The sequence below is a fragment of the Rhyacophila brunnea genome, unplaced genomic scaffold, assembly GCF_057557595.1.
Source record: "Rhyacophila brunnea isolate RB1 unplaced genomic scaffold, BYU_Rbru_1.0 scaffold_2, whole genome shotgun sequence".
NCBI lineage: Eukaryota > Metazoa > Arthropoda > Insecta > Trichoptera > Rhyacophilidae > Rhyacophila > Rhyacophila brunnea.
Genome location: NW_028232859.1, coordinates 42,462,124 through 42,488,786, shown reverse-complemented (window position 1 = coordinate 42,488,786; position 26,663 = coordinate 42,462,124). Strand labels below are relative to the sequence as shown.

General features: G+C 33.6%; 1 protein-coding gene across 1 annotated transcript; it reads right to left on the bottom strand.

The window, feature by feature from the left end:
- LOC147072343 (uncharacterized) lies at positions 1-23,951 on the bottom strand. The gene is made up of 8 exons (XM_085946874.1): positions 23,866-23,951; positions 22,899-22,950; positions 7,940-7,998; positions 7,113-7,269; positions 6,127-6,307; positions 5,857-6,013; positions 2,041-2,192; positions 1-1,937 (listed from the first exon to the last, which is right to left on the bottom strand). The coding sequence occupies exons 1-8, from the start codon at positions 23,933-23,935 to the stop codon at positions 1,929-1,931; spliced, it is 837 nt and encodes a 278-aa protein (XP_085803000.1). The 5' UTR covers positions 23,936-23,951; the 3' UTR covers positions 1-1,928.
- Between the last annotated feature and the right edge of the window lie 2,712 nt (positions 23,952-26,663).

The following is a 26,663-nucleotide window of genomic DNA, read 5'->3' as shown; positions in this document are numbered from 1 at the left end:
GTAAAATCGTGAAATATATAAATATGTAATCATTACCGTAGTACGCATTATGCTAATTTAACAAGTTCAAAAAATTATGGTTCTGTAGGTATATTACGTAGTTTTTTTTTTTTTTAATAATTATCGTATACAGTGAATAAAGCCATAAAATTATATATTCCTAATTACATATCATGAAATACCTTTAGTTAATGCATAATTGAAAAAAACAGTCAAATCACCAGGTTTTTTGGAGAATTTATTGTTGTTTTCGCCTAAGATGGCGTGATGAGAAAAGACTTAAAATTACTAACCCACCTTTTAAAACCAATTGGCACTAAAGTCAATTTAGAAATATCGAAGATCCAAAAACATCTTAAATAACTTTTGTTTGGCAGCCCGTCGGCCTACTAATTTCCAAACAGGAACTTTCGATATGGCAAGAAAACAGTCTTTGCCAATTGTTAAAAAATTGAGCATACAACCACAGTCATTTGAGCCTCTTTATAAATTTGTATAAAAATGTTTTCGTTTCATTATAAACAATAATAACTATTTATATTAATCCTAATGTTTTATAAAACAAAAATCCGAACCATTCCTTACTATAAACATAATATTACTTTATATCTAAAACTAATCATACACTTGAAGCATTTATTGCTTCTTGTATAATTCATCGTATCAGACGTAAAACTCAATATGTAAGTGCAATAGTTTAATATGGGACTTGAGTTGAGTTTTACATTTGATATGATGATTTAATACTCTTGTAATAAATATGTATTAAGAATTTGTAAAATCGTCATTACTTAGCACCCTCTTTGGAGGCGATTTAGGAAATCATGTTTTTATATTAAAACAATAATAACAAATACTAGAAACGAAACCATTTGTGCTTCAACAAAAAACTACGAAACCACAAACATCAAATGGAGAAATTTTGATGAAAGCAGACAATATTAAACTACTTAGTTGAAAATTGAATAGATACATGCTTCGTGGGACACCGTTTTCAGGTAGACCGAGAAAATGACACATTCAAAAAGCACATCATCGTAATTCATAATATATTAGTTAAATAGTTTTTCACGCTTACTAAAAGGTGTTAAAATTTAACCTATATCTGGTTTTAACAAAACAATTTCTCTTTACTATTTTGTACTTAACATTTAAAAAGATTTTCCATAACCACAGGAGTTTAATTATAAAATTATAATTAATGAAACACTCTTTAGTGAAACTTATGTAGGAATAATGTAATTAATATTCAGAAAAAATATCCATTCAAAGATAGTCCAAATAAAATCACTATTTAAAATACTGAAGAAAATAATAAAATTATCATAAATTTCCATTAGAAAATCGTATGAGTAAGATTTTTATAATTGAAAAACACAAACATTAAAAAGCACCTAAATGATATTATCATAAACTTAATTCATGTGTGTTTTAGGAAATGATGAAATATTGCATAAGTAACGTATATTACGTAATAGGTTTCAATCTTCTCTCAGTTGGCCTATACATACATAGAACAAACCAAAATGATTTTTTGTAACTAACTAATGTAGTGCTGTGAAATGGCCACATTTGAACATTTCATATTGCCATTACAAAGTTTTTAATTTCACAAGGAAATGATATCACCAAAATCTACATTATACTTAGAATGAGTTTCAAAATATTGCATTTGAAGACACTATGTTGAGTTGTTAGATATTATCTTAATAACAATTTTATTATCAAATGATGGAAGTTCACACGGACGGTGCGATGCAGACAGAGCACAACGTCTGTCCGGGACAGTGGTGAGTGTGAGAATGATTCTGGGAATGAGAATGAGGTGGGAAGAAGCCCACCAGGAGAGGCCAAACGGGAGCCGCAGCGTTACAACTCGATCCGGGCGGTAACGCACGCCCCACACCACTGCCACCCGATGCGTCCACTCACATCACCTGTAACAAGTCACAAAAAAAAATTGAGATATCTGTCATAACAATTACACGTTAGTCAAAAAAATCATTCATATGTATTGTGGCACATGTTTTATAAAGGTACCTGTAAAATCTGGCTAGCTTCGAATGCAGTTCCTGGGAGTAATGTAACAGGCGATGAGACATGTCCCGCTTCCACGCAAATCATATTTGGAAATTCATCGTCTCCGAAATCGGCAATTTCTTTTGCGCATTCCACCCAAGGATTCCAGATAACTGAAATAATATACACATATCAGCAATGTAAAAAAAGAATGATAATCAGCATATCCAACTTAGCGTTTTTCTTACCAGATATAGTATTTTTGAATAGGCATCTACATAGTTGGTAAAATTCACATCTGACATTATGGCGTTAAATCTAGTAAGTTTTCAGATAAAAGCTAGATTATTGCACCAGATATACTTGAAAATCAATCTTATCAATACAATAAATTTTACATACAATATTTATGTGATATCCACATTTCGTACTTATATTAATTTTTAACTATATGACATATTTATCGGATGTGATACGTGCAATAATAAATTATTCTTCAATCTTTGCTGTACCTAATGAAAATAATATTGATAACTATTACTTATTTTTTGAAATGCCAATCTCTAAACATTTTTTTTACTTTGAGAAAATCTAGCATTTTTTTCCGTTTTCTTTTTCATATTTTTGTGAATGACAGTTGGCAACACTGATGATAATGTGAACATTATCAGCTTCGTTCCATTGAAACTGAATCAAACCAATCAAACTAAACCATAGCAATATACGTACAAATTGTATGGGTAGAAAGTAAACCGGAAACGGTTTGAAATTTGACGTTTGGTTCACTGTTCCATTGAAAATCAAACCATTCTCAGACCGTCAGAAATGGTTTGGAATGAAACGTCAAACCACTTCTGACGATCCATAGACTAATGACGATCTGTCAAAGTGATGACGGCCCAGACAGGATCTAACCTAAATATTATAGTAATTTTTTATTATATTCCGTATCTGTCATTTTCTCGACATATTGCGTTACCTATGAACATTATAATATTTTTAGGATTAAGAAAAATTTAGATGATCATTATTCGGCATTTATATATCGTGAGATGTTCATATTAATATTTTAGACATTTACACCATAGGAGTTCACTTGAATTATGTATATTATAGCTTAATAATCAATACCTATTATTCATAAGTAACCATGCACGAATCCTGGGTCTGGCAAGTACAAAAATTGTTTTTCAATTTGTGTGTGTCAGGGTATGGACCTAATAGGTTGAGCAAGTGGCTGACATCCATTTCTCGTAAAAAACAAAATCTGTCAATACAAACCTCCACTCTGTGGAGGCCCATATGATCCTATCAGGATCGGACATGGTCGAAAAAAAAAAAAAAAAAAAAAAAAAAAAACCATGCACGAACAAGAAACCGCTTTTGGTCTTATTATCCCAAAATTCCAGCCATATTTTCTATGCAGAGTTTGATTTAATATCATTATCTACCAGTGGCGAAGGGTGGAGGTAGGCTGTTAAGATCCGTCGTAAATTGTGTACATTAAACTTTTTCAGACATACATATTTGTTTTCATTGAAATAAGACTACAATTCACAGAAAGTGTTGGTTAGTTTTTAAAATTCAATTAAGTCCTGAGAAACCAAGCCATAATAGATAATAGTCAAAAAATACATGTCAATCTATAAAATATCTAAAATTATGCAATTAAATCATACATAACTTTGAATATTTTATAGATAGAATAATATTTTTTATTTATTATAGTTTGGTTTAGGCAGGGCTTAATGAAATAAAAAAATGAACCAACAATATGTGTAATATGTATTTTTAATCCAACGAAAACAAATAACTATGAATGAAAAAGTGTGCCTAATTTTGTCGTATCGCCCAAATTAGATCAAAACTATTATGGTTTCGTTTAAGCATGGTTTAATTGATTTTTAAAAACTAAACCATCTGTAAATTGTAGTCTTAGTTCAATAAAAACAAATACATATGACTAACAAAGCTTAGTGTGCACTATTTATAGCGAATTTTAACAGCCTACCTCCACCCTTCGCCACTGTTATCTACAGTCAAAATTGGTTATTACGATCACGGAAATAGCGAGATCTCGGATGTAATAAGGAAACATTTGTTGACATTTTAGTTGATGATTTTCTGCATACATTTATTCACTTTTATAACGAGCTACTTCTCTGTTAATTTGTCGATCGTTTAAAAACAACATTTTCGACCCTAGGCAATAAAATCCGACCAGGCAGTTAACTAGACCGATGCCGCCGGGATCGGATTACGTTTATGACACTAGTTAAGTGTCTCAGTACCTAATTGGTGTTTTCGCCGACAACATTGAAAAAGTATCCACGCATATGGTTGAAATTGCATGTAAAAAATCCAAGCTTTGTGAAGTCATTAAGTACCTACCAGCGCCGGAGCGCCGGCGGCGCAGCACTTCATTACAATAACCAACTTTATGTTTAACTCAAAAGTTTATGAATGCCATGCTTGTTTCGGGGATTTTTACGATGGTTTTCAGATTTTTTATGTTCTATGCTTAAATAGAACGTGGCGCGAAAAATGTTATATAACAAGTGATGCTTATAACAAGCAAATTCAGTCGGTCTCATCTTCCTCGTAAAAACCAAGTTCAACTGTATATTATTATCATGTCAGACCAAGAATTTATTTTCATTTTATTTATATTTTGTAACGGAGAATCTAAACTACAAACTGTGTTAAATCAACCCGGAATGATCAGGTTTGATATTACCTAATGAATTTTATCAATTTATATTCGATTGTCAATATCCAACTGTTGACATGAAAACAATCAAACAAGTAGGTAATTATGAAAAGCTTTGGGCAAAAGTAATTTTTAAAAACCTTTGTTATATCTATAAATCTTATAAATGACCTAAATGGCTACCTATTCATGAAGCATTATTTATATTTTGTACATTTAAAATAAATGAATACGACAGTTTGTGTTATTGTAGATGACGAGCTATAGGTTAGAATTTCATAACAAGTTGACATTTCAATAAATGTGTTGTTGTTTTAGAGACAAATAAGTTATTTAATTAATTTAAGTATTGGCAACACTAATTAGTCGTCAGAAAAGTGTTCCGTGAAAATTCTGCGAAATGGTCCGAAATCCAACAGATCCAACCGTCCAGTTTGATTCGTTCGATTCAGTTTCAATAGTACAAACCTATCAATAGGTAACCCCAAACAATACAATATTCCTTTAGAAATTCTTGATTGAAAGAAAAACATCACAATCATTGGTTTTGGTCTTTGGACAGTTAAATTGTAAGTATATGATGGGAAAAATACTTTGTGATCCACTATTATTATTATAATTTTCTTCTTCTTTCTTTCGACCATGTCCGATCCTCAAAGGATCATATGGGCCCCCACAGAGTGGAGGTTTGTATTAACAGATTTTATTTTTACGAGATATGGATGTCAGCAACTTGCTCAACATATTAGGTCCATACTCTGACTCATACACAAATTGAAAAACAATGTGTACTTGCCAGACCCAGGATTCGAACCTGGGACCCTCGATACTATAAACCGGCGCTTAAGCCACACAGCTATCGTAGGTGTAAGTATTATAATTTTACGGATGACTAATTTCCGGTCTGGCATAGAGTTCCGACACATGCCATGAAACTGAGTAAAAACATTATAATTGTTTAAAATATTAAATACATACCTTTCACTGAAATTTTGGACCAACTGGAATAAATTTTCCCATTTACCATGATAAAATTAAAATTTTGTTTAGAGTAAACCGTACAACTAAAATAATAATTAGAAATTAATAATATTCTATTTTGCTAAATATAGGTAGTTAGTGCTTACCAGTATCGGGAAAGTTATACTTCTGGATTCTCATTTTACGCCCACTTACAACATTCGTAATGATATGCTCCTGTGGTGTATTTTGATAGATTCTGTCAGTCCACTCAGCAATAGTGACAACTTCCCTTCCTTCTTGGTATAAAGTTCCTTCTCTTGTCTAGACAAAGCGAAATATAACCATTAAAATTGCATAAATCCTTGGATACATTAATATTCTCACTAATGAGAAACATACGAATTAGCCATTAGCTTCTGAATGTGAATTGTTACCTTGTCAATAAAAGTGCATCCATGAAGACCTGTTATTTGACATCGCCTGACGTCAGGAACTTTGAAATAAGTGTGCAGTAGCATATTAAAACTGAAAGTCAAGTCCTTGCTTGGGTTGTACACGCCTATATTAAAATGAAGCTCCTTTTCACGTAATATTAGACGATACGTCAGACGGAACCTGAAAGTCATAAAGACAACTAATTAAATTAAGTGCCTTGACAATATTTATAAATAAAACTTAGTGCACTGTGAGAGATGTCTTCGGAGAAGTAACTTTTTATCTGTTGTTAGGAATGAAAGACACTTCTTCACTAAATGGGTGGGTTATTTCATAGTATCTTGTGAGCACAACTCAACCGCGATAAGATTAGTTGAGACGTACATTTCTAAACACCCCAAGTCTACAATTCAATGTTATTGGTAAACAATGTTTTTGTGCTTCAAGCTAAAATGATTAGTTCGATAGTGTATATTCAAATTAGAAGTGTATCCATCTTAATTAACTGATAAACCCTTTATTGCGATAAATTGGACATATTGGCTTTTATTATTAATAGGTTTCTGTAACGAGCCGTTTTACGTGGGCGAAGTCGCGTGAAGCGTTGAGCGGCACGCGCAACTCAAACGTATAATCGTGTGTGAAAATGTTCGTAAACAGTCTTTTTTTGGTTGTACGTTTATACAGTTATACGTTTGAGTTGCGCGCGCCGCTCATCGCTCACGTAAGACGAGCCGTTAGTCATTAAGTTTTTTAACATTACACATGCTTTTGGCAGGTTTTGGAAGTTATAGATTATTACATATTATGTGAAATTATATATAAAATGTGTTCATATTTTCTTAGATTTTGCGCCTCTAAATACACGCCTTTGTTGACTGAATGTCTGCGGTGTTTGCTATTTCGGTTTTTTTGGGTATGTACATAATATATTCAAAATAAATAAATATAACAAGTCAAAATTTTTCAAAGTAAAAAGTCTTACTGGTAGTTCCACATTGATCTGGTGAAATCATTGTCCATAAGAGAAAATATTGCCTCCACATCACCACTTGGAAGCCTCTCTGGCGGCTTCTCAACCATCCATCTCGTAATGCGTGCAAACCCATGCTGAGGTCCAAAGGGCCACTGGCCGAATTGCGCTACAAATGGATATTAATAAAAATGCTGCGAGGGGTAAAAGAAAATTAAGAGAGGGCAAACAAAAGCATGTTATTATTTTAATGGTCACATTGGGACAACAAAATTAGGTCAACACTATTTATATCACTATATAAATATAAGTATTTACAAAAGGATGTAAACCTCAGTTTTTTCAAAATAGGTTTTATTGGATAATAACGTTTTACATAATTAAATACATGTTGCGTCCAAAAGATGTAAGCTGCAAATGCCGATTTATTATCTAAATTTAGCTGAGAATTTTTAAATAAAGGAAGCGATGCGGGAAAACGACTTAACCATCATTTTTGTTGGTTTTTCTTTAATTAACTCAGTAACTAAAATAATCAGATTAGGGATATAAAATCATCATGCACTCCATGGTAATGTCTATTTTATATTTTAACATTGACCGAAAACCATATCAAAAACGTTCTTGTGCCTCCTGTAAAATTTGAGTTGTCTGGATTACGTCGCTTTTCCTTGATATATTAATAAATATTTTGATTGTAAATAATCTTTTTATCAATGTTGGGTCATTTTAATAAAAGCATAACCACCGGTTTTTCATATTAACAAAATATATTATGTTTTTGTTGCTATTTGGAACGGTTTCAACAGAATATTTAAAAAATCTGTAAAAATACTCACGAAATACGAACGGAATCCCTCCACGGATAGCTCTCTTTCCATCAAATACAGCTTGCTTGCTAGAAAAAAAAAATACACAAAATTCCAATTAGGTACAATCAACTATTTAGTGGGGATTGCAATTCCAGACAATTTTCAATTCCATCAATCCCAGGATAACATTATTCTATTTTTTCAATTCCAGGATTCCGAGATTAGAAAAAACTAACGAAATCATCTTTTTTTTACATTTGATTCTGCCATGGATTTATAATAATAAGAAATTTCTCAAAGTTAGCATTTAATTGATTAATAGTTAATTTGATACCTACAATTTAGTATGAAAACATTATAATTGTGCATATTTTTCAGCATCCCTTAATCTTAATCTTTTGAAAGTTATCAATGGTATTTTTGGGATTTTTTTATTTATAAACTGGCATCAAACTTAATTTTACAAAAATATGTATTTATTTAAAAAATCACAATAAACTAAAAATTGAGAGTCAAAGTCGCAAGGTGATGTCAATATCTCTAAGTACCTACTCGTCTGGTGAGCGAAAGATGTGTATTCGAATTCTCGGTCCAAGATGTTTTCTAATGGGTAGGTGCGCCAGTAGGAAAGGGTGGAGGTAGTCTGTTAAGATCCGTCATAAATAGTGCACATTAAACTTTGTTAGTTAAACATATTTATTTTTATTGAACTAGGACTACAATTTACAGATGGTGTTGGTTAGTTTTTAAAAATCAATTAAACCCTGCCTAAACCAAACCATAATAGTTTTGGTATACTTTGGGTGATACAACAAAATTGTGCACACTTTTTCATTCATATTTATTTGTTTTCGTCGGATTCAGAATACAAATCACACATATTGTTGGTTAATTTTTTTAAATTCATTCAGCCTTACTTAAACCAAACTATTATAGTTGAAAAATATTATTCTATCTACAAAATATCCAAAGTTATATATTATTTAATTGCATAATCTTAGATATTTTATAGATAGATGAATATTTTTTGACTATTATTTATTATGGCTTGGTTTTGCAGGGTTTAATTGAATTTTAAAAACTAACCAACACCGTCTTTAAATTGTAGTCCTAGTTCAATAAAAATAAATATGTTTAACTAACAAAGTTTAATGTGCACTATTTATGACATATGAAAACAAATACTTATGACTGATTAAGTTTAGTGTGCACTATTTAGGGCGGATCTTAACAGCCTGCCTCCACCCTTCGCCACTGAGGTGTAGGTATGTTTCCGGATTTCCTAGTTTAATATTTTCAATAAATATTGCTATCGTATTAAATTATAAATAAAAAAAAATATTAAAAATTCACATAATGTCGATATTTTCATAGTAACTAAGTGGGTACCTACTGAAATTCAACCAGTTACGTTTCAACCAGATTTACACCTGTAAAGAATCAATAAGTAATCTATAAGTATTATTTTTATAAATCCCTGAAGGGCCCACATGCTCAGCGTAGAACAAAATTGAGTTTTTATTGTATTTTCAAACCATGATCCTGGACATTCCTTAAACGTTGTAGATAATCTATTTATATAATTTTGAAGCCTTATTATCCTTTATATTTATTTTAAACATTTGATGACTGCATAAAGTATTTTTATTACATAAAATAGTATTCTTTTAAACCTCTCGCTCTAATGTTTTAGAATATAGTCATATTTCGGTACATGAATGTGCAGTGGTGTTAAGATTTTTTACATTTATTAATTTTTAAACGCATTTATAAAACCATTAGTATAATTTATGACAAGATAATTTTAGTAAAATATTCACGATAAAAAATTATATTGATAATCTCTGCGATCCCAAATTTGACAAGAATAAGGCATTTTATTATTAAAAAAATCGGCAAGATTAACACGTTTGAAGATAATTCTAAAGATACTAATTATAAGCTATGTCTTTGACCATTCAAGTGTGATAAACATCCTACGAATAATGATTGCTTTATAATAATTATTGACCTAAGAATAAGGTAGTGTTTTTTTGAAATACGCCATTTCTTTTGTCATTCCCCAGTGGTTAAGCTACTACAAACGGCCGTAGCCATAAATTGACAAACTATAATTAAAGTAGGGAGTAAAATGATATTGACGCGCGTGTTTGAACATGTACCTAACCGAATTTTTTTTTATTTTTTTTTAAACGGCCCGGCGTGGTGGGTTGACCAGATAAGTGAGATAAACACAGATCATAAATTTGCTCAAATGGTAAAAAAAAGTCTATTTTACTTCAATGATATTATTAATTAAAAATATTTAGTTCTAGCTAGTCCATTTTTAACTGTGTGCCGATACTCGACAACTCCATAGGTAATTCAACTGGATGTACCTACATCTTATTAAAAATACAAAAAAAGCTACAAATACACCCTAATTTTACCGCGTACACCATTTGGAAAACGAAACTGCAGCGCGTCCCTTACCCTTAGCGATAGGTAGGGGGCCCGCCAAACATCATAGCCTAGGGGCCCGCTTCAGGATGTGGGGGCCATGATCATGTGATAATATCTAAAAAAAGGGACACCTATTCACAATATAATATATAAGTAGGTACGAACATTTATAAATCTCCAAAATTATTATTATGCAACATAGCATTTGTAGCAATAGCGTAGCCAAGATGATATTTACGAAAACTGACAGTAACACAATAATTTATAATATAAGATGTAAAATTAAATTGCACACAATTAACTACATAAAATGAAAAAAAAGCAATTTATTTCTTCAGAGCGGTGATTCTCAAACAGAGGGGTAATTATTATAAATCTTGTAAATTAGTGATACAAATAAGTAATTTATGAATAGTAAAAATAATGGCTGGTGCAATTTAATTGATTTTACTAACATTTAAAAATTGCAATATCGCACATCATGAATATTTCTGTATGCGGGGGGGGTTAAATACGGTAGGTATTTGAGTCCAAATTTGATGAAAGAATGATGTTACCGTGTTAAAATTCCATTTTTGCTTCATAATGTTTCCACTCATAATGTTTTGAGATACCTATACTGGGTTGTTTTTTAGGTTACGTTATGTCAGGTTAGATTATCATTCTTGAATTCACGAATTTTGCCGAAATCAACTATGAAAATTGCCGCTGTTCCCATCTGGCTTCCAGTTAACAGACTTGTATCAATGTTTTAAATAACAAAGAACAAAATAAAAACTAATAATTACAAAATAAAAAGAACTTTTTATATACGTTTTTAAATTTTCTGTTGAATCATATAAACTTGACTTGACGACTAGCTTAAACGATCAAAAAAATTTGTACTTGATAGAAATACAGAATAAATATAGAATACTGAAATGTCATTTTGACATTTCATATTGATTTCCATAGTAACGCACGTATATATTAATAATTTGGTTGCTAGGACCCCGGACCCCTAGCAACCAATAATAGTGTTTTACTTTTTACGGATTTCTTCCGAAATAACTTTTCATACAAAACAGAATTAACTTAAAATTAATTCAATTCTAATTAAAGATGGCTAAAAGTATTAAAAGAATGCATTGGCATCGTGTTCTGATATATTCTAAAAGTTTCAAATGTCTAGCTAGTCGGGAAGTTAGTTAAAAATCGATTGCAAGATTTGTACTGGGTAAACAACCACCGGACAAACAAGAATACGACCTAATAAAAACGTTGTAAAATATATATTTATTTTTAAAACAGGAAATAACACAAAATAAGTACGCAATATACTGAAAAAATTTAGGTACATTAATTATGAAATTCCCGATGTTTAATGCGCGAAAACATATTGATTTGTCTCCAATGTAAAGTTGTCAATGTGTACTTACCGTAGTTTGCGTCTCGCATACTGACTTCTAAGTTTTGTATCATTGTTTATCATAATTTATCACTATTGCTTGATTAATCTTTTACGTTACGTTACGTTACGAAAAACTTATTTTCTTTATATGGAAGTAGGTATCTATTATATGAAGTGATCTAAAAAAAGTTAAATATTTTTTAAAATAAAAATTTAGATACGTACCTATAATAATGATAACAGTATGTTATTAAAACCATTTAAATAACCGGGGAACCTTAATTTTATTCCTGAATTTAGGGATCTGTACAATGAAAATGTTTGAGAAGTACTCTTCAGAGTTTAGACTATTATGTAATGATCGATATTTCTCGTTATTTACATTAGGTACCTATATTCATTAGGTGAATACAGTTTACAAATCGCCTCTCCAAATAGCTCGTACCATAATATTATACTCTCATTAAATTACCTATTTTGTACAGGTAACTGTGCTTGCTTTTGGAAAAAACTAATCATTCGGCAAGATGCGGCTTCAATTTTAAATAAAAAATCTTAAGGAAAACAAAAAGTAAACAGATCAAAACTAGCGATACTTTCCAAGTTAGTGTCGAGGGTCAAAGTAAATCCCCCTAACCAGTCGTAGTTACACTGCTGACTACTGTATCTCAGTAAAGCAATAGGTACTCGACGAAAAATTACCTTGAGTGTATTACGAGAACTAATAAAGATCATTAAAATGATTCAAAGTCTGAAGAGTGACCTTCGATCAAATACAATATGATTTGGTAAGTACTTTTATTTTCGTAAGCATCACACACAAATGAATAAAATACGACGATAGATAATAATAGGTACTGTTTTAGTATGTATTAATTTATAATGACCAGAAAATAAAAGATAATCCTACAGACAAAACGTGGATTTTTTTAATAGATATTCCGCGAAGACATGGTACCACTGGACAGTGTTGCCAACTAAAATTTTCAAAATTCTATAGATTTTTTGATTTTTTCTTCAAAATATCGGTAGATTGACAAAAATGTATGAAATTCAACGATTGTGTTTGGTGAAAGCATGCATATTGACATAATCTCACAAGTGTCTTTTAAAAAATCATGTAAAAAGTGACTTTTATTCATCACAAATATCATAATTTCTTCTTTTCCTGACCAAAATTTCAGTAGACAAGGCAACACTGCCGCTGGAAGTCTTTTAAAATATTATTACTACACTAACAAAATATTAAATAATATGCTCATAAAAAGTAACAATTGTGGACTTATCTCATTGATCCATATGGTAAACCTTGAATTCAACTGAATCAATACAATAATTTTACATTGTACCTACGTAAAACATACCTTCATTGAATCATTACAGTAGGTTTTATTACGTAATTAAATTGGCACAGACAAAATAAATCTATTGTAAGTGTGAGATTGTTTTAAAACAAATTATTGTAAGGTAGGTGCATTAGATAGGTACTTCACGCATACTAAATATGCGTGCCATACACTACAGTGGCGAAGACTCCATACTAGGCGATTATTTAAAGCCTACCTTCTTATGAAAAATATTTTTTAATTGCAGATTGACATATTTATATACTTAATCACTTCATTGTTTAATGTTATATAAAAATAATTTATTTTGCCAACGAGAGATGTCGTATATGTATGAATGTATTACAGTATTACACAGTTTACAAAACAATCTGCAAAGGTATTAAAAAATATACCACAGCGCGCCGTCAATAAATAATAAACGCGGCGACGTCTCGACGTAAATAAATTTCCGATTATCTGTGAAATAATTCTGAAGTCTGCTGATTTGTACGAAATAAGGTAAGCTCCTATCGCAGAGCCTAAAACATTCGCGCATAATATTGTTGTCACGACTGCGCACTTTGTCCAAAATCATTAATAATTTAAATAATTAAAAAAATAATTTCAACGGCGTTTAATCGAATATTAATAAATAGATTGTTTTTATAAATAAAAATAAATTTTATCTAATGATTTTTGATGGGTATACCTACACGTTTTGAAAAATACGTAATTTAAACACATCGCTCATTTTTATGTCGTCAATGAGTTTTTGAAGTTTCATTGAATTAGTGTGTCGTTGTCATTTATTAGTGTGTACCTATTCATTAGTAGTAAATATCATACTATTCTCCAGTGGCGGCTCGACGACTTTCTAGGTGGTGGGGTTTAGCCATTAATTATTAAATATACATACTTACTTACTTTCTCATATTATACATTATGTCCCAAGCTACTTATGATAATATGATTTTATTATCAGAATAAATAATATGATTCTCTAAGTCGTTACTTAATCACATCTAAGAAGCGTGCTTAAAAATAATAACTTAATTAATAGGTAATAATAATTATTATTTACTTACCATTACCAGTTTTGAACAACGACATATAGCGTGCGTTTTTACTCACGAAGGGGTCATTTGATTCGCTCCCCAATATGAGTATATTAACGCTAATGCATTCACACCCTTTGTAGAACGAGATATGTACCGCGGCGATGGAATGGAAATGGGTGACCCCCGGTTAGTGAGAAGTAGACGTCATAGCTTTCTTAATTTGTACAGTATAAACAAAACAGTAATTCGGTTGGTCGATGGTGTGCATGCGAATGTTAAGCCCTACTAGTGCTACTAATTACCTGGCAATCGATGTGCCCAAAGCGCTGACAACGGTATACGTATTCATACGCATACAATCCACGAACCGAATCATTGTTTAGTTTTTACTGTACTGTGAGTTCTGGGTTCTATTCCTAGCGAGGATACAATATTTATGTGTTTTTCTCAAAGCCTGGGTATTTGTGATTGTTCAAAATTACTAACAACCACCTTATACGAAAAGCAAGGACATGGTTAATAATAATTCAAAAAAAAATCATCATTATGTTATTACATAATTTTACAATCATCGCTTTATTTATTTATATAATATTAATAAGTATCTCTATAAAATTTCAAAGGGTTTAGAATTCAGGGGTAGTCAACTTAGTCCCTATCGCCCACTAGTGGGCGTTTCAGCTTTCATGGTGGGCGGTTGGGGTTTGAAAACCTATGGCAAAATAAAAAAATTCCTGTCTTATATCCAAATATTTAATTAATTAAATGTAATTTCATCAGACTTGATGCTTCTGTATAAATAAAAGTATAAAAAAAATATAAAAAAGTATAAATAAAAAGATTCATTTAACTATTGTACCTAAGATTTTTTATAAAGATTTATTCTGCCAAACTTAGCGAAAGCCTGACAAAAGTATTTGGTAAGTAATTATTATTGTATGCTTTAACTTGCTGTAACTCTGCTTTATAAATTTTATAAAGTAAAGTTACTTCCCTAATTTATAAATCACCATTACTGTGGAGCTGGTGGGCGGTTAGAAAATTTTACTACTAACGGAGATATAAAAGTGGGCGGTAGGTATAAAAAGGTTGACTACCCCTAGTTTAGATGGATAAAATAAATTAAATAGTTAATTCAATTAAGTAGGTATATTATGACAATGCCAAAAATATAGGACGTGTATTTTCGACATGATTACGATGTGGGGATGGTCCCTACGAACCCTTAAGGTAGAGCCGCCCCTGCTATTCTCGTAAGTATACCTGACAAGTGTGCTCTTTTTATCAGATCTCCACAGCTTACCTCTTTCCAAAAGTCACCCTTCGCCACTGCATTACTATCCATACAAATTACAAAGTGTAGAAGCTTTAAAAAAATACAATCGGATACCTGAGTGTAAAACAGAAAACTTCCGATAACTTTATGGTGGTTTCATCTCCACGGGAAATACTCGTAGTATTTTCGAAATTCGTAGAAAACAGATAAGTGTGCATACTCCATGCAGTAAGTAGGATGTCACAAAAATGTGTTAAATAATTTTATTAATACTCATTATCGATTGCAAAGACAAAAATCGATGATTTTTGATTCATCCATTTTCTTGTTCATAGTTATTATTAATTATTGTTAATAGTATTGGTATTTTTGAATGGTAAAATAATTATTTCCGTAATCATATTTCTATGGACTATGGAAAATAATATCTACATAATATCCATTGCAATAATTATGAAATGTGTATGGTTAACGCTTATAAATGTGGTTACATGTAAATTGTACGTAAAACATTTCACCGTGGCACAGTTCGCCGTGAGCTTTCTTATCGGAAAGAGATGACCGTATATACGGTCTCCAAATTTTATTAGATTCAATATGAACATTAAATCAATTCTCATATCTGATTTTTTCAAAATTCATGAATGAAAACCTAACCTAACATAACAAATAATCCAGTATAATATCGGCTATTTTCAAAATTTGTTTGCTGCTGGTTTTCTGTAAAGTGTAAACCGACAAGAACCGTGTTTTATTTAGACATGAATTGTCATTACTATACGGCCAAAAGAGGTTAAAGGGTCTTTAATATACGGCCATATATTTCCGATACAACATTTCACGGTGAAGTGTGATACGGCGAACTGCATACGAACAAGTTTCCGATACATTTATATACAATACATTTATAATGTATTATGGGATAGTTTTCTTTGTCTTAGGGCCGACCCACACGCACCATCCGCAGAATTCTACCGCAGGATACCGGGCCACCGAAAACTGCCGCATGTTACCGGTGTGAGAGCTAACCCTTACATTTTATTAAGTCCGTCAAGTCCACAGAACAGATAATAAATAGAATACCGATAGGCTATATTCAATACGCCGCATCTTGATGCAGGGTTTTGAATGTGTGAGTGTCATACGAAAATGAAGCACGCATTATGCATGTGCAATAGTGTGTGTAATACACCAATATTAAATGAGCGTAAATGCATAAATCGAGAGCAGTTTTCAGTATTCGACGTAAAACGTATTCTTGACACGTTGTAAGTTTAACCCAGATTCTTCCTTACTCGAGTCGGTTACCTGCTATCGCCTTACCCGTTATGTATTTCAGTTCCCTGGTCAAGTCATTAAAATATTGAGGCATTGGATTAGGTCAGATAATGATTCTTAATTCGTTTTAAATTCTGGAGGCCTTTCACTATAAAATCTCATGTTGAGAGTAAAACTCTGGTTTTTTTTAATGTAGGTTTTTTAAGGTAGGAAACGAAGTTTCCACCACACGATACGGCCCAGTGATTCCCAACCTTTATGGTTAGCAGAACTCTTGACGTATTTTGTAATATATCGAGGAACTCCTACCTGGCTAATGCATATTGAGGTACAGAAGGGTAACTTACAAAATATACGAGTAACACAGTAGTCTTACCACCCTTAAGCAAACTCAAAACGCAACCCCAAACTTGCTAAGTATTTTAGTTTCACGTTATAGGTATTATGTGAATTCATTAAGTACCCACTTAACTACATTTCATTATTTCTGCGTGGTTAATTTTTACTGGATACAGCAAATAAAGGCATTTGATATAGGTACATCCCATTGATATACTACTGGATGAATCATATGCTTCTTAAAATGACGCCCGATTTTCAGCGAGTCGGCCTTTGTTAAAACTTACTGAGTAAGCCCGGTCTAGCTTGCATCTTACTCTAACTAATAGTCAGCGCATGACGACTTGCTCTGTCTGTTTTGCGTTGCAGCCACCCTTGGGTTCACTATTCCAAGAACGCAAATTTAGTTTTACAGCCAGGGCAATACGGGTGAAATTCGGGAATCCATGTTAACGGTCTTAACGCATTATACCTACAAGGAAATATTATAAGACGATATTCGTTATATCTTTTGTGGTACATTTTTAAAATGACACTTGTATGGGAACTGCTCATCTAGTAGTATATCAATGGTACATCCACAAATCTACGTCCAAAATACCCGTCCCAAGCTTTATACGTCACCTCAAAACAGATACTCTGTAAAAATGTCATTCCCACACAATTTACCATGAAAACTTATATTAATGACATTCATTCCTTAATTTATCGCCTTAATAGAATATTGTGCCGATCCACGTAAGTAATACATCGCCTGCATACCTGCACGGGAGTTACGCCACGTCTTACGGAGGCGAAGTCGATGCGAATGCGATTGCGACGCGGTTTGAAGCGATATAAAGCAAAGCGATGCGAAGCAGCTACGTTGTCCTGTCACCAGTCGGCAATGAGTCGGCATCGCACATTCATCATGGACGGACGCAAGGGATTTTTATTTGAAGACTCATATTTTAAATACAAAATTTTAGAGAAATATCTGTCTCAAAGTGGAACTAATATTATGTATTTAGAAAGACACGTTCATGGAGAATTTCATCATTTATATGAAGATATTCAATGAGTATTCGCAGCGCGCCGCGTTCGTTCGCGTAAAAATATTAAACCAACTGATCGCGTCGCTGAAGCCCCGCACCGCTTCGCATCGCATCGTAAACGGGGCGTTTTACGTGGGCGAAGTCGGCGAAGCATTGAGCGGCACGCGCAACTCAAACGTATAACCGTGTGTGAAAATGTTCGTAAACTTTTTTTGGTTGTACGTTTATACGGGTTTACGTTCGAGTTGCGCGCGCCGCTCATCGCTTCGCCGACGTCGCTCACGTAAGACGTAGTGTTATCTGCACGTAGGGCACTCCACGTGCACTCCATGTTTTTGATATTTCCGTGCCGCGCCGCGTCGCATCGCATTCGCATTGACTTTGCCAACGTAAGACGCCGCGTTAGCAATTGATAGTTAACTAATATGTTTGGCAAAAATACACCGAAAGATTGTTATTTATTAACTAAATTTCCGATACACCAATTAATTATCTTAACATTATTTAAATGATGTACCCTCTAATACAATAAAGATTTCAAATTGTATATTATGTTAATGGAATATGTTTGCTTTTTGCCATACCATAGGTATGTCTAAATCTTCTGACATTGCACAAAAAGATTGAGCGTGCATGCTTATCAAACATACAGTTACGTAGGTACCTATTGTCAGGTTCATCAAAGCCACAATGCGGAATGCACATTCCCAGGTGAAACGGTCGACTGACGAAGGGTTTTGTCCGGCTACGGGGTTTTGATGTGTCTCGGGGTCTCAAGCAAGGAGAGTGAATTGCTTCCATGCTGTCCAATTTGACACGTGAAGAAGTCGCATATGAACACTAATGGCACAGACCGAGTCAATTAGTTGCCTACGCAGATGACCTCAACATTATGGGCATGTCATCTTCGTAAAACTCGTGGGGCTGAACTAGGCAGGTTACATACAGCTTATGTATTTGGTAGATATGTCGGCGTGGGTAGCCATTAGCCAATTGGGGCCACGCGTGGACGGACCCTAGTAAACAGCCTAGTAAACAACCTCGATCGGATCCCATCAGTGGGCAGTCCTATAGTACGTGTTTAGTGTCTTGATAGTCGTGCCCGCATGTGCATTCAGGGTCATTTTCTATCAAACAAAAACCGTGTGGCTTGGCTATGTCTGGAAATAATCAGATATATTTCACGTCGCTTGGTGGATGCCGACCACCTCAACTGACTTTATATAATATACTGACTGATATTTATAGACTTGGGTGCTCACAGTTCTCGGATCTCAACGGGGGCATAAGATGGACTCGATAGTACTGTTCCCCTCAAAAGGAGGGTGATCGATCCTATTATCTTGAGGTCGAGTAGCAGCACACCTGCCCAAGAGAGGAAGCGCGTTTGATGACGTTGTCCTGCAGCTTTTTGCTAACGGGATCAGCAAGAGCTGCTATCCGTCAATTAACGCGCTTCTAAGTAAGGAGTAATCGGAAATCGTGTGGAAGGAGGGGTGAAGAGAGACACAAAGGCCCTTCTCAACATCCAAGACTGGAGAGGTGCCGTAAAGGACCGTGCCGGCTAGAGGAAAGCAGTAGAGGAGGCCAAGACTTGATTTGAGTAGCGCCATAAAAAAAGGATTGAAAGATGGAACAGCCAGGCGCGAAACACTCACAGATACTAACGGTACTAACTGTTAGGACCATTAGATAACGCACATACGATAACCACTTGTGGGTGCGACTGGTCGCAACGACTCATTTAACCAAAGGTTATAACTGTAGGTCAGGTGTCCATTGTGAGAGTCAAGCCGTGGGGTATCTGGGTATGGGAAATATACAAGAGTGCGGTTGTAAAAAATCGATGACGGTATTTTTTTTCTAGATGGATCACTCCCAGATCATTTTTTCTGTATGTGCGCCTAGCCTAGTGAATAGCAGACAGTCAACACCCGTATTTTTATAATAGGTATACAACAATTTACTTATGATTCCACGTCTGTAGCAGACAGGTCGAAGCAATATAATAAAATATTAGCTTCGAGGGATACTAGTAATTTTCACGGTAGGATATTACCAAATGTGTGAGTGCGCTCCCTAATTTTCCTGGATTTGACTAACCATAGTACCTACGTGAGCATGCACATCGGGGTACATATAAATGTTTATCGACCGATTGTATTATGATGGACCGCAGTGATAGAAGCGAACGGGAAAGCGAATGTAATTAGAGTGGGAAGGAAAGGCCAAACTGGCCGTTGGAGACCATTTGTCTTCGGCAAGATGGGAGGACGGGCGACGGGAGAAATCCTATGTGAAAGAAGCGGCAGAGGGAATGTGGCGAGACCGCGCGCAAAAACACGACGGCGAACTGTGCAGACGGAGACCAAACTAACCGAGCCATAGGCGGACACAAATCAACTCATTTTTTACATTATTCTATTCATATTCTACTGCGTTAAGAGTAGGTACATTTCATATTATTTGTTAATTTATGCTTCATTGAATCACCAGAAACAAAGTACAAACTATGACAACGTTTTTAAAAGAGATATGTGTATGTATTACAAAGGCTATGGCTATCCGTCACATTAATAAAATTATTGAGTAATTTAACAATATTTATTACATATAATAATTATACCCCGTTTACACGTGCATGGATTTACTGTTGACAGTAAGTATTATCGCGGCCATAACAAGAAAATGTATGGGTAAACAGCTTGCATGCATGAATCAAAAGTTTGGAAGCTTCAGAATTTTCATGCGACCTGCCGGCAAAAAAACGAATTATACTCATTTTGAAGTTAGCCGATTTTCACGACATGTCAAATAGTACTACAAAATGACAACGTCGCGTCTCGCTTACTCTTGAAGAATGAGATTGGAGAGACAGTTATTGCCACGATAGTTTAAAATACGCTCTACAGCTGCCAGTAAATCCATGCACGTGTACAGGCGCTATTATGAACACGTGCATGGATTTACTGGCACCAATAATGTGTATTTTAAATTACCGCGATAATTCACGTAAAATTGCACATTGTCTCTCCAATCTCATTCTTCATGTGTAAGGTGTTATTTGACAGTTTCAGACAGGTTCGTAAATAATTGGTAAACGTCAAAATGTTCTGCGCGATGTAGTTAGTATTTCTTCCGACAGGTTCGCTACTATAATTCTACTACGCATGCGCATCCGCCATGCAAGTACCAATTATCCCGTGAAAATTCAGAAGCTTCTGAACTTTTTTGATACATGCATGCAATCATGCAACTTGCACGATAATATGTGTTTACACGTGCATTTTCTTGTTACGACCGTGATAATTCGTACTGTCAGCAGTAAATCCATGCACGTGTAAACGGGGTATAAGGCTATCCATCAAATTAATTGAGTAATTATTTGCAAACAATATTTATTATAATAATGTGGGTACAATCGTAGGACGGAGAAACACAAAACAATACAAACGGACACATAAGGATACTTACTTATGAGATGCCGATAGAAGTTCATCGATATCTAATTTTGTATTGAGTAAGTATCACCAAATTTTCAGATGATATTTTTAAATCAAAAATTTAATATAATATATTATATAAGTACTCCCATTGCTTCACTAAAGTTGGAACTTCAATAAATGTAGAAGGCTGAAGCACTCTGAATAACGAGATTATTTAAAAATGATAACGACATTATATAATTATTTCAAATAAATAAAAATAAAAACTTTACATACGATTTTATAGTTAGGCTAGGTTACAACAGTTTCGTTATTAATAAAAATACGATCCAATAAATCAGGGCTCGAAATGGAACGGAACGCACCGGAGCGCCGTTCCGGCTCGTGAAATTTGTAAAATTATCGCTCCGTCTCGTGGAAAAAATATGTTGACCGTCTGAGCTAGATAGGCCATAGAATAGAAAATCTAACACACTTATTTTTATAAAATACACATACGATTTGATGACTATGTAAATATCTTCAGAAAATTTGTCGAGCGCTCCGGTTCGTAAACTTTTCCATTTCGAGCGCTGCAATAAATAATAACAATAACAGGCCCATCCCGGAGATTCAGCCACCCCGGGCGAAATCCCACGGCCCCTCCCTCGCATTGTTAAAAACACGAGGGAAAATTGAAAAGAAAATTTCTTACTTAGAACATTGTGTAGGTATTTGAAGATGGTTAACGTAAACCCATTATTTTACACATGCAAAAAATATATTTAAATAGGTATGAAAGTCATTCCTTCTGAAAGTTTTTGTTGAATGTTCGAAAGCAGTTGGGCGGGAGGATATCTTTGTGTTTGTGATATGCGGATGTCACTACATTTGAATATTTTTATAATAAATTAACATAATTAAAGATGTTTGGTCGCTCTCTTGCAATGGACAATTGGTTGAGTTTCAGAAAAATTGCAATGATTCGGTTTGATTAAATTTTATTAAAGAGTATTCGAAACTTCGATTACAAATGAACTTTATGTTATGTTGCTGCGGTTTGTAACACACGTTACAATAAATTATTGATAATAATGTTAATTCTAGAAAGCAAAACCATTTCTAGCCGCCACTGACGGAGGTAGTTTTTGCGAGGGCAGTCGCTCTCCCGCGCAAACCACGTTTCCCTCTTGACAAACCTCCCCCTCCCCCCACCCCCCACCATACGACCAACCTTTCCATTTCTAGTGAGAGCATGTTCTCTTTTCAAAATGATTATTTCGCAATCAAATTATCGGCGATTAAAAATAATTATTCAGCCAGTCATAAAAACTATTACCAAACTATAATTCTTTGTCATTTCTAATAATAAATTTATAACAAAATTTAATAAATATATTATGCAAATTTTCATACCTCACAAATAGTTGTTCTTGATTATTTACACGCCAAGACACCACCGTTGCTCCTGATAAATAATAATACAGAACATGAGTTTATTGACAATTTACCCATATGCCAAATCATACGTGATCAATCCCTAACGCATTTTGGTAATGTTAGGAAAAATATCATGCCTGTCTAAAATTTAATTATTGTCAAACATGTGACTAAAACACAGGTGTATGTATAAGCTTAATAAGCAGACAGAGAAAATATACACTTTTAACAGTTATATTTGGCGGTCGTCAAGATAGATAGACCATATTATTTTAGATTTAGATAGGGTCTATCTATTTCAGAACGATAATAATCTTCTTTCTATAGGTAAAACTACTAATAATGAAATAATGAATATGTATATTATGTACATTTATTACAATAATGCATATCGATAGTAGGTACCTGCTGTATGAATTCGCCAATTCTAAATTGATTGTACTAACGAATTTCTTTAATCATTAACACAATATACCTACGTAGCACCAATACGAAGAATAGGGTGTATAACGTAAGAGAATTAACAGTTTCAATAATATTTTATAATGTATAAGGCTATTTTTTTAAAAACGCCTTCCTCACGAGCATAGGTACCAAAGTAATGAATTTGAAAAAAATACGTTTCCCTCTTTTTTTCTATTTACACAAAATGAAAAAAAATATTTCTCAAAGTTAAATTAGGTACCAAAGTTATTGCATTCATTCTATCGATTTCATAAAATATCCATGGATTTAGCGAACAGATATTGTAAAACAAGTTTAAAGTTATTCGTGAAGTTGAGTAACTTCACTAACGAGTATTTTTTAGAGGTTATATTTTTTTTATGAATGAAAAAACTGCTACTACCAAATGACAGTTCAAGAGCCATTTGAAAACGAAATGGAGATACAGGAAGTATTTGAAATAATGTGGAAGTACCCAGTCACAAATAAGTTAACTTACCATGTAAATTCACTGTACAAGTCGTATTATTACCCCTATCGAGAACAACGACACTTGTCGCAGCTGCCATCTTAAATTTATGACTTGTTTAGAATCGGTCTCGGTTTTATGATAATGTAAACACTGACATTATGGCTGTTCAAAATTAAATACATGCCTTAAAAATGAACATAAAATTCCGTAAATGTTGAAAAGTGCGATATTTTTGGTAAAATTTATTATAAAATTATTTATTTCTTCAATTAAAAAGTATTCAAATAGTAATGAAGGAAATATTTCAATAACTCCAGAAACATACTTAGAAAAATCATAGATTTATAATTTTATTTATAACCGAGGGAGTCAAACTAGCATGTAGGTATCTATATCATTCCGGTTTAGCAGCTTTAGCGATTTTTCAGTACCAAATAAAAAAACAAAGTAATGGAGGACATAAAGATATTGCACGGTGCCTAATCAGAATCTAATCTTTTTGGGAGGACATAATTTTTCTAATTCGGAGATTATCAAATCACTTCGAATATTGATTCATTACATTTTAAAAATCTATTTAATTATTAATTTTTTTTCGACCATGTCCGATCCTAATAGGATCATATGGGCCTCCACAGAGTAGAGGTTTGTATTAACAGATTTTGTTTTTTTACGAGAAATGGATGTCAGCCACTTGCTCAACCTATTAGGTCCATACCCTGACTTACACACAAATTGAAAAACAATATGTGTACTTGCCAGACCCAGGATTCGAACCTGAGACCCACGGCATGATAGTCCAACGCTTAAGCCACGCGGCCACCGTATTAATTATCAACCGCAAACTGTTGTCGATTTTTTTTATGCATGGATAATTCAAAAAAATATTATTTTGTAATGATGCATGCATGCATGATCCCCTAAAATCCAGGTCAGCAACTTCTTTCTTCAATGCTAGTGGTTTTTTTTATTATCTAATTTAATAAGCTACGAAGTCTCAGAGTGGTATGGTTGAGCCAGGATCATTTTTTCCATGCCAGATCAACATGCAGTGGAACCCCGATCTACCGTTCTCACAAAAATCGTTTTCCCGCACGGATCGTTCATTTCGTCCCATCATTCAGTCCCGCCAAACATTAACCGGTCCCCGATTTATTGTTTTCCTCGATCTATCGACTAAATAATTATTATGGTCCCGTCACAAATATTATCCCGATTGACGGTTTTTGTTGAATAATTCATTTCGCTTTCGTAGAATTGTTTATGATACATACTACAGACCTTTCAGTCAGCTTCGGCAGGTTGGTCGGCGTTCGCTTGCCCCGCATCTCATATCACGAATTTTTATAAGGTACAACTAAAATGCCCCCTATGAAGAAAACTAGAACTCTAGCTGAGAAACTGAAAATAATTGAAAACGTCAAAAAAAATCCAGGAGAAAAACGAGTTTTTTTTATATATCCAGCATTTATCGTTTTATTCTTAGGGACCCTTGAAAACCGTAAAATCGGGGTTTCACTGTAGGTACCTAAATAATTATATTACACAGTATTTTTGAATCATGTCAATACCTATTAGAAAATTATGTTATTTTTAGCTTGGGAATATTCAAACACTAAACACAAGAGAAGGTGCTTGAGGTGAGAGGTTAAGATGTTAAATACCCACCGATATATATATTATATTTTCTTCTTCTTTGACGATATACCTAGGTTAGAGTATAATGATACCACATACAATACCAGTATGGTATTCAACGACTCTCCAGGACACTGGAATTCAGTTAACCTGCAGATCAGGCAGACTGGCTTGAAATTGTCTTAAGACATACGCAGCCCGGTTCAATGTTGTTTCTTCACTCTTGATGTGATGAGATGCTGTATGCTCCATTTTTTAACTCTTCAGTACTCCGCATACCTAGTATCCGCGTATATGCTTATAAGCTCAGTATAATTTGATTTTTGAGTCATCGTAAGATGTCATGACTTACTACCGTAAAGCAGCACCATCAGAATGCGTGGGTTGAATAAGCGGTAACAATCAGAACAATCGTGTTCCGGATATTCTATACGTGAATGTTGTTTCAGCCAATCTCATTTGGATAGTAAGCTCTCTCGTGATATGTACCCCCAGGTATTTAAAGCTGTCATCACTCTCGATTTTTTTCCTGTCGCTAATGAGGAAATTTTGATCAGACAGGTTCAAAACGTCGGTTTTCAAAATAACTCACTTGCGTGAAAAAAATAATATAAAATCAGTTACTTTATTGGTTCATGTTCATATTGCACTGTGAGTGTAAAACTAAGGGATCTGCAAAAGACATATTTTGGATATATTAGGGTTTGAAGTCTTCGTTTTGTTAGTTAAATAAAGATTCTAAAAAAAAACCATAATATTTGGTTTATATCTACATTATATTGCATGTTCTTTCATTTACTTCACTTTTACATTATCAAGTTCACGACTTTTGCAGTTGTTTTGCATTTAATCTCGAAATTGAAAAATTTGCAGATGCCTTGGTTTTACACTCACGGTGCGATATGTTTAGGCTCCACCTCTATCTATAGAAGATTGTCTTCAACAGTAAGTTGAGAGTTTTTAAGAACTATAAATAATAATAATCGATATTCTGGCTTTGTGCTATTTACTTTTTGGTATTCAATGATACAAGCAACCTAAATTGAAGAAAATTTTAAAACACAATGGTTGAGAAAATGCCTTATTGGAAATTGCTTGTTTACCTGCAAAGCATAGACAATGAGGACACATGGGTAATCACTATTGAATAAATAAGAGGAACGACTAACAATGAAGAAAAATTAGTA

Coding starts and splice junctions, on each gene's coding strand:
- LOC147072343 (XM_085946874.1), bottom strand. CDS start 23,935: ATGGCAGCTGCGACAAGTGTCGTTGTTCTCGATAGGGGTAATAATACG. Junction 22,951..23,865: donor TTGTACAGTGAATTTACATG/GTAAGTTAACTT, acceptor ATTATTTATCAG/GAGCAACGGTGGTGTCTTGG. Junction 6,308..7,112: donor AGATCAATGTGGAACTACCA/GTAAGACTTTTT, acceptor TATGACTTTCAG/GTTCCGTCTGACGTATCGTC.